A 9,668-nucleotide genomic window follows, 5' to 3' on the forward strand; every position below is an offset into this window, starting at 1 on the left:
AATTGTGCCCTTTGCTAGTGGTAATGAGGGTAGCTCCATCAAAGGCAAAGGGACAATGCCAATTGACAATAACTGCACATCTCACCTAAGAATTTTTGTGCATATTTAGCCATGTTCCATTTAATTAAGAAAATTATTTTGGTTTCCTAGGATCATAAGGACATTTTTAAAGCATTTTACTTGCCTCAGACTATAAGCACTTCTTACAGTAATTCTTCCTACACCTCTACCACCAGGGTTCCCCTGCTTTACCTGTGGCATTTTATTTTGTGGTTGTATCAGGCTTGACTGAGTAGTTTTGCTATTAGGTTAGACAGTGGATTTATATAAGACAGTTTGGATAGGAATGATCCTGCCTCAAGTTGTGGGGTTGGACTAGAGGACCTCTGGAGGTACCTTCCAGGCCTACTTTTCTGTGATTCTTTATTAACCTCTGTTTGTTCCTCTGTGATTTTTACTTCCAGGTACCCAGTCAAACAGCAGCTGCAGTGTAGGAGGATCCATGACTATTCTACCCAACAGAAATGAACTTTCAAATACGGACATCACAGTGTTAAATATGTTGAACAGGAGGGACAGCAACACTAGCACAATCAGTTCGGCCTACTTGAGCAGCCGTAGGTCCTCTGGTATTTCACCTTGCTTTTCCAGTCGCAGATCCAGCGATGCTTCCCAAGCTGAGGGAAGGCCTCAGAACATGAGCGTTGCTGATTCCTATGACCCCATTTCAACTGATGCCTCCAGGCGCTCCAGCGAAGCAAGTCAGTGTGATGACCTTCCAAGCCTTCTCAGCCTCACACCAGCCCAGCAATACAGGCTGAAAGCTAAATATGCAGCAGCTACTGGTGGACCCCCACCAACCCCACTACCTAACATGGAGAGGATGAGCCTCAGAACAAGGATGGCACTGTTGGGTGACTGCAGGGAGTCTGGAGTATCTCCTCTGCCTCCAGTAAATGTTCCTCGAAGATGTAGTGATGGCGGGGCAAACAGTTATAGCAGGAGGCATTTTCTGTCTCATGATGTACTAGGAAATGGGACAAGGAGAGCCAGTGATCCTGTTAGAATGGTCTCTGACAACCTATCTCTACCTAGAGTCCAGCGTTTCAACAGTCTAAATAGCTTTAATTCTCCTGCGTTGCCTCCATCCATGGAAAAGCGCAACTTTATTCTTCAGAACTATACCCGCTCTGATGGTGGCCTGTTCCGTAACTTCAACTCCCCTTGTCCTCCAAGTATCAGTGAGAACGTTGCCCTGGAGGCTGCTACCATGGAAGCAGACGGTAGTCTAAATGATGAGGATCTTCTGCCAGATGATGTGGTTCAGTATTTGAATTCCCAGAACCAGGGCATATATGATCACTTGTCAAACAGTGCCCTGGATAGCAACAAAGTGCATCACAACTCAGTGATCGGAAGCAACAATTTTGAGCAGGCCCCTCCACCAAACAGTCAACAGACCAGCTCCGAAGCAAACAAAAGTGACCTGCCAATTCAGTGGAATGAAGTAAGCTCAGGAAGTTCTGACTTGTCTCCTTCAAAACTAAAGTGTGGTCAGCATTCTGCAGTCCAGCAAACTCGAGCCTTTGGACTATATAATAATATGATGGTCCAGCAACAGAATCTGGAGAGAAATGGAATGGCCCAACAAAATGGTTATCAGAGTGCTACAGAAAGCAACAGCCTATACAGTTTACAGCAGAATATGATGATTAGTAACAACAATGGTAGTTTTTTCAACATGCAGTCCAATAGGCTGTATGGTGAAAGCATCAACAGGCAATCAGTAATTTCTGGGACAATGGACAATTCTTGCAGCATGGTGGCTCAAGGGCAGAAGTTGAGGAACAATAATTTGGCAGTGAATGGAAGCCAGCAAAATTTTGGTCACCCTCTGGTGACAGGCGAGCAATCCATGAGCATGGCTAATGGGATGCAGAGCAAGAATATGATAGAACAGGAATACTTGCAAAATCAGCCAGGAGGAGAAGGCCTTCATTACCAGGGAGTCAGTCAGTCCAGTCAAATGATATTAGGTCAGGTTAGTCCTACCTCACAAATCAGCCTATATCAAGGGCCACAGAATTGTCCTCCAATGTCTCACAACATTGGTAACCAGCAGTCGGGTTTGTTGGTGACAAAGGTTTGTCAGCCATGTGCCAGCTATGGTGGCACCAGACGACAAAACACGTTGAGAAACACCCTGCCACAACAGCAAGGACATATAAGTGATGCAAACCAGATATACAGGGTAAATGGCATTAAGATGGAGATGCAAGGTCAATCACAACAGTTCTGCTCTAACATGCAGAATTACTCTGGTCAGTTATATGACCAAACCATGGGCTTTAGTCAGCAAGATATGAAAACAGGTTCTTTCTCCATTTTGGAAGCTAACTGCCTGCTGCAGGGAACTGGTACTGCAAACTCATCTGAGCTTCTTTCCCCAGGGGCTAACCAAGTGACAAGCACTGTTGACAGCATTGACGGCAACAGCCTAGAAGGGGTGCAGATTGATTTTGATGCTATCATAGATGATGGGGACCATGCCAGCTTAATTTCAGGAGCCCTGAGTCCAAGTATCATTCAGAATCTCTCACGCAATTCCTCCCGCCTCACCACTCCCAGAGCATCTCTTACATTCCCAGCTATGCCCATAAGCACAACCAACATGGCTATTGGGGACATGAGTTCTTTATTGACCTCACTTGCAGAAGAAAGCAAGTTTCTTGCTGTTATGCAATAGACATGGATAAAAAAACACTTAGGAGATAACAGATTAAAAAAAGTGACTCATATTTTTTAGTTGTGTATGTATTTTAGCAATCTCATCTCACCTAAATGGGATGTGTTTCAAGTATATTCCTTTTATGGAATAAGGACTTTGAAAACCCTAAAGTGTTCTAGGGAGAAACTGTCTTCCATTTCAGTTTTCAATCAGTATTGTTACATCCACTCCTCTCTGTCTTTCTCTCTCTCTCTGTCTTTCTCTCTCTCTTTTGAATGTCTGTATGCTTCTTTTCTTTTTTTTCTTTTTTTTCTTTTTTTTTTGGCTTTTTTTATTGTAAAACAATGTAAATGTGACATGCATGGGTTTTTTTGGTTTGGTTTGGTTTGGTTTTTTTAAAAGGAAAGTCTAATTAAATGATTTTGCAATGTTCTGTTACAAAGAAGAAACACAGTCTCTTACAGTTGCTGCCAATGTTTTTATTTCTTTTTTTAAAACATGGAGGCACAAAATAACCAGGCACAATATAAAGAAGATAATAAGTGAGTAAAGAAATCAGCTGTGAATTCCTGACAAATAGACAACAGGTTTACAAACAGATCTGCTTGTGATACTCCCAGTCTCTGTTTTCATAGCAGTTGACAATAGAAGTCTGATGCCCATGCAAATAAGAACTGAAGAACTTCGCATATTTTTGTCCTGAACAAGTGTATGAGGGGTTGTTTTTTTTTAATGTTTGTGCATATTTATGCATGCACCTGTAGGGTACATCTTTATCTCTTCTCTGGCACTCTCGGGGATATTGGTAACGAACACTCCCCACTTGCCTGACCTGCACCTGGAAATGAGTGAGTGAAGCCTGAGGATGTCTTCTGTAGCCATTGTCAAGCACTCTGTTTCCAGTGTGCTTCACAGAGGTGACAGGGCTGCTTCATTGCCTCATTTCTGGGGTTGGCCAGTGTGGAGTGGGAGCAGATAAGCTGGATGTGCTTGACACCAGGGAGGACTGGGGAAACAAGAGAGTCATACCCAGGGAGTCCCTCACAGGCAGACCATGCACTGCCAACTATAGTACAAGAACTACTATGTCTCTTAAAAACTACTTTTGGGGGGCTAAAAACTCCTTTTGTGACCACAGCTCACTTGTTTGCATCATTTGATATTTTTTTGAGGGAGGTGCTTTTTAAAATGACAAGAAAGCAAAAGTAAATGTCTATTTGCATATTTTAACCCATCAATCAAATACTGCATTGATTTTCATAATTAAATAACCTATGAAATCAGATTTACCAGTGATTTAATGAGAGAGTGATCAGACTGTTAGTTCATTTGGCCTAAAAATCCACTCTAGACTATGCTGTCCATTTGGCTAGTGTGGCCCAAGAAACATTAATGTCTGGCCATAGTACACAAGGAAGTGGTGCCCATAGCATCATGTTCAGCCACGTTGAAATCTCCTGCCCAAATGATAAGGTTACCCAGTTACAGATGGCTTAACTGCAGCCACGTTTTGTTATGAGTCTGGAGTGAGAACTGAACCTACACCTCTAGATCTATGGCAGAACATCTTAACAGCTCCACCATGTCCCCTTGGAACAAAAAAAGTGGACTGAGTTTTCTTTAATCCAGTTCAAGCAGTTCTTACCTAGACGTTTTACAAAGTAACTAATCCCCAAGCACAAAACAATTGCTTTTTCCTAATTATTTCTAATTTCCGTGGACTAACATACACATGGCCTGGCTACGTTGGTACAGCATATTTCAGGAAATATACTGCCATTGATGGTTACTTCTGCAAAAAAATTAACTCTGCAGTCACGTTGATCCATGAAGAAAAGATCCCTGCACTCACAATGAACTAATATGCTATGGCTGCAGGAACTGTACTGATCACAAGAGTCTCTCAGCCATTTCTAATTAACTGTGGTTTTTATCATTAAAAGTGGGGAGGAAATAAAGAAAAATCTGTTCCAATGAAAGGTTTATTTATAGCTAGAAAAGCAAGAGGAGTTATCACCCACTCACCTTTCAAGTCCATTCGTTGAGCCAGATTCTGCTGTCAGTTATACCAGCACAAATCTGGACAGACTCCATAAAGTTAATTGGAGTTGGTCCAAATTTAGAGGTGTAAATGAGTGCAGAATTTGTGTCTAGTTCTCATAAGAACATGTTGTAATGGGATCTCTTTTTGCTCCCACTATCAGAACTCCAGTGGGTACAGATTTAAGCCCTGAACTCTTGGAATGAGGGGATAATTTCACCCCTAGTCAGCAAATCCACGTATTTTATGTCCCACATATGTGTGATGCAGTCCATGTTTTGACTGTGTATGTAGAACTTAAATGCTGCATATGGCTGTGCATAAGTAAACTTCATTTATAAGAAACAGACATTTACCCAGACTTCAGAATGCAATTACACTTGAAGTTGTAGCACAGACTGAGAATTGCAATATGGTTTCTATGGACAAATATATATATATATAATGTTACTTAACTGTAAACAGAGTACAATCAAAACCCAGTTGCTTTGGAGCCTAGTAGCTTAGGAGGATGTGGGAACAGAAGCTCATCCAGTCCCATGTAGTGAGGTTGCTCCCCAAATTATAGGGCGACATAACAAGGGCTGGAACAGTGTAGGCTCGTTACAGCACCTGGCTGCTGTATTCTACTAAATTTGCATTCTTCAGATCAGTTTTTGACTTGGTGATCCCCTGAAACAAGAAATTATAATACTCCAGGAGGAACCAGACCTTTCATCAATAGCCTACATTCTTCATGGTCCAGATCCCACCTTCCTTGGCTTTCTTCACCTCTGTAATAAGCACTCAGTGGTTTGATTCTTTGATTTATTCCCTGTCTCCTGCCTCCTCCCTGCCCTGCTTTACCGTGTAATCCACATGGCTCGCACTGGGATTGTAGGTGATGCAATCTCCATGCTTCCTAGCCTTCACTGGGAATCAGTGTCAGGGGGAGCAGGCTGCACAAGGTGCCCAAAGGTTAAAAGCAATAGTTTTTCTTTCCTGCAGCGGAGGCACAGTGTGACTCTCGACTTGCTGCTTCTACTTTCTGCTGCCAGAAAATACCCTTCGTTCTCAGACTAGTATCCTGGATAGCCCTTAGATAGTAGATACCACCCAGTGTGATCAAGCTCAGCGTGGCCAGTTCTTTTAGGGCTATTTTCTCTGTAACAGCAAAGTTGCATCTCCAGATGCCATCTTATGTATTGGCTCAGGAGTTATAGTTCCATAATTTGAGCCTGCCAGTGCCTTTGGTGATCTCACAGCAGGTGTGACACAGTGACAGAATAGTTCTTTGGAAAGGGGACATTGACAGCAAAGCATTTTTGGTGTGTTGGGGAGGAGGGCTACAGTCTAGACCATACTGCCCTCCTCATTCCCATGAGTGACCAACAGGGTACAGTGAGAGGCCTTTTTACTTCCCTTGAGAGGTGATGGGGGGGCAGTTTAATGCAATGGGTGACCTGCATTAAAGGTCAATACATGATACTGGCTATAAGCCTGTGAAAGGCATAGGCATAGGTTATGTGTTATGGATGGCTATGCACTCATCATCAGCTGATATTACCGATGACTTTAAGAAACCTGTTTGACTAAATACAAACAGTTGACTGTTTATTAAAACATCTACTAATGATTTCTAAGCTATTTATATGTTGACCTTTATTAAACAGTTTGACTAGATATGGGGGTAGATTTTCAGGGAGTGTATCACCAGAAAGCCAATCTATAAATCTCTTGTTTAATTTTTCTTTGAATGTTAAGCTTTGAGCTAGGAAGTTACTAATTAGGTCATGTTATAAATCAAATTGGAAAAGGAGTTCAGAGCTTCATACAGTTTAAGGCGGGGGAAGAGACTGTTAGATCATTTATTCTGACCCCCTGTCTTTTACATGATATTACATTTCATCCAGTTAGTCCTGTACCAATAAATTGTATTTAACTAATATGTGTCTTCCAGAAAAGCATTTTCCCCCCATTGTTCGAAGACATCAAATTCCTTGTTTGAAGACATCTAATAACTAATCACACCCACTGCTAAGAAGGTGTATCTAATTTCTAATTTGACGCAGTCTAGTTTCAGCTCCCAGCCACTGCTTCACGCTGTGTCTTTCTCGCTTGTTTAAAATATTCTTTCATGCCCTGTATTCTCACAAGTCAAATTCACTCTTTTTTTTTGGTTGTGATGAAATAAACATATTAAGCTCTTCAAGTCTCCTGCTGTATGGCATTTCCACTAGCCCTCTCATATTTAGTGGCTTGTTTCTGTGCTTTCTCCAGTTTTGCACCATTTTTGAGATGCAGACATAAGAAGTGGCTGTAGAATTCTCATGCCAGTCTTAAAACTGTGCCATATCCAGAAGTTAAAAAATAAAACAAAAAGAAAAAAAAACCCACTTCCACAGAAATAATTCAGTTGCTTATACATCAAGGATTCTTTCAGTTTTTATTGCCACACCACTCAGTATTACTTGCTGTGGAGGCTAGTTGCTTGAGTCCCAATACAGTTTTAATGGCAACCGCTGACACTAAGACTTGCACTGGAATTCTAAACATCCTTGCATTCTTTAACATAGTTTTTGTGGTTTCTTCAAATCCCACCTTTTTTTGTCCTTTGTAACAAATCGTTCTCATTGTTAGCATCCATGAGACCTGCATGTTTCAAAAGTGTTTTTCTTTTCACAAAATGGAAGTCCCACCCATATCTTCCTGTGTTTTTAATTGTATCCATTAGGTACAGTCAGTTGTATGAAAGATACTTGTATGGGTAGCTCAGCTGAATTCCAGAATGGGTTTGACGGTAAGCACTGTGGACTAGCACATTCCAGCGGCTTGCGAGGATTTTTTGTCTCTCTTTAGGGAAGGTTCCAAAATGGTACTTGCATTACATGAAGTCTTTCTTCTTTCTTTTTTGCTTTATCCCTTTCTTTCAATGAGATGGACAGTTAGCTCACCCACATGTGTTACAGTATGGCTCGTCCTATTAAACAACAGTGTTTTATATTCTTGCAATGTATGTGCCTTATTTTGTGTTGATCCTATAAAAGAGAGGGACCAAGAAATATTGCCAAATTTTAGCTATAAGGCTGTGCTTACCATTCAGCTGATAGCACATACCACTGTTAATATAGTTTGAAATGTCTTGTAAACCTCTGGTATTCATGTGTTATTGTCCTTGAATTGATAGAATGTCCTTTATTGAAAAGTTACTGGTGTCAACCCTGCAGATGTGTAAGATAAAAAAGTGTTCATTTTTTTTCATCTTTTTTTTTAGATTTTTATAAAGCTTATAATCCTTTTTTTAATGTGTAAATACATTTACGTACAGTAGGGATAGTGTTCGGATGTAATAGGCCTTAGTGGTCATCATTTGATAAACCTGCAGTTATGATCTGATGTTTCCCAAGCCTTAGATCGATCTGAAGGGTCTGTAGCACCGTGTACATACAAACTGTACTTCTGCTTTCAGAACCACTTAGCTCTTTTGTAACAAAGAAAAAAAATGTTTCTTACAGTGTCAATAAAAAAACAAAACCTTTGTACTTAGATTCTTTGCTTTGGCTTTTTTAAAATGACTCTGGGAAAGGAGGTGACATGGCAGCTGTTACTTGTCAGTTCAGTGCTTTATGGGAATATTGTTCCTGGAGTAATTTCAGATTATGGATCAGGAGGCAGATTCCTATGCTGTGTATTTCCTAAGATACCAGTTCTACCAAGCAGATGTGCTGCAGTGTAACCAATCATTTCTTCATTACACCTACACTTTAAAATACATAGATGGGATCAAATGCAATGCCCCTATTTGCGCCTCTGTCATAATCCCTTTTTCAGTCCTTTTTTCCATAGTGCATAAGTGCTGCAGACCTCTCAGCCACAAGATAGCTATGGTAGAATTCAGGTAGTTCTTAGACATGGACGATGATAACAACATTGTTCATGATAACAGGAAAATACTAAAAATAGTATTACATATTCATATAATGGTAGTGCTCATACAACTAGTCCATAACCCTGTCGTTTCAGGCGCTATAAACATGGGGCATGTTGATGTCCTTATGTTGGGCAGTACTGTGCCAGTTTTACATTTCATAGACTAGACTTCCCTGTTGGCTACACAGAACAGACCTCTTAAGGCATCAATTCAGTGTGGTAATTCCTAGGCCAACCTGAAACTGTTGACAGTTTGCCCTGGGAGTAGGGAAGAATAGTAGCTGAAGCGTGAGGCTCTGTCTCTTCTCACCTAGTCCCTTGTGCCTGCTTGCACAAGTTGTGACAAGGCCCTACAGAGAAGTAGGAAGTGAGGAACCCACCTCTGCTTGATGAGTGCGGTCCTGACCAGGTAGGGAAGTCTAGCCTGATTTATAGTGAAAAAAGCTTTTATAGTGAAAAAAATGCATCTCAATTCAGCTCTATCTGAGCTCATTGTGATTCCCTGATCCTACAGTGGCAGGCCCCTATGCTAGTCAAGAGGGATGTCTGGTCCAGTCACCAGCTCTTCTCCAGCAGGGAGTTTTCCTGTCAGAGGAATTCTCCACTGACCCTTCACAGGTCAAAGGCCATGCCTCTGTATCCTGCCTGCCAACTCTAAGTCCACCATCTAAATGAGCTCTGCCAACTCATGCCTGCTTGAGCATACCAGAGAGAGAGAAGGTAGACAGACTGGCACCAACACATAATGCACCTGAGCATTACCACTCCAGGGCCACACTTAAGCTTTCTGAAGACAGCCTGAGTATGATCTTAGGGCATGCATTCAGCTCTGAGCTGCCTGCTCTACCACACTGCCAGTCTATGGTGGACACAAGTGAGTGGGCCTTCTGTTACTCGCAGTGGCCACAGAATCAGGAAGGAGGCTACATACATTGCTTTTGACAATGGCTGAGCAGCACAGAGTAAACTGGATGTATCAGCAGAAGATCT

General features: G+C 41.6%; 1 protein-coding gene across 11 annotated transcripts in view; it reads left to right on the forward strand.

Annotated features, from left to right (window-relative positions):
• The window catches only part of GLI3 (GLI family zinc finger 3), a 287,546-nt gene extending 279,250 nt beyond the window's left edge, over window positions 1-8,296 (forward strand). For all 11 annotated transcript variants that reach the window (XM_059728658.1, XM_059728650.1, XM_059728651.1 and 8 more), the window contains one exon: window positions 465-8,296. In XM_059728658.1, coding sequence (XP_059584641.1) covers window positions 465-2,746 — 2,282 coding nt within the window. In that variant the 3' untranslated portion in view covers window positions 2,747-8,296. The remainder of the gene's footprint in view (window positions 1-464) is intronic.
• The last annotated feature ends 1,372 nt before the right edge of the window (window positions 8,297-9,668 follow it).

This window comes from Alligator mississippiensis, chromosome 5 (assembly GCF_030867095.1).
Source record: "Alligator mississippiensis isolate rAllMis1 chromosome 5, rAllMis1, whole genome shotgun sequence".
Taxonomy (NCBI): domain Eukaryota; kingdom Metazoa; phylum Chordata; order Crocodylia; family Alligatoridae; genus Alligator; species Alligator mississippiensis.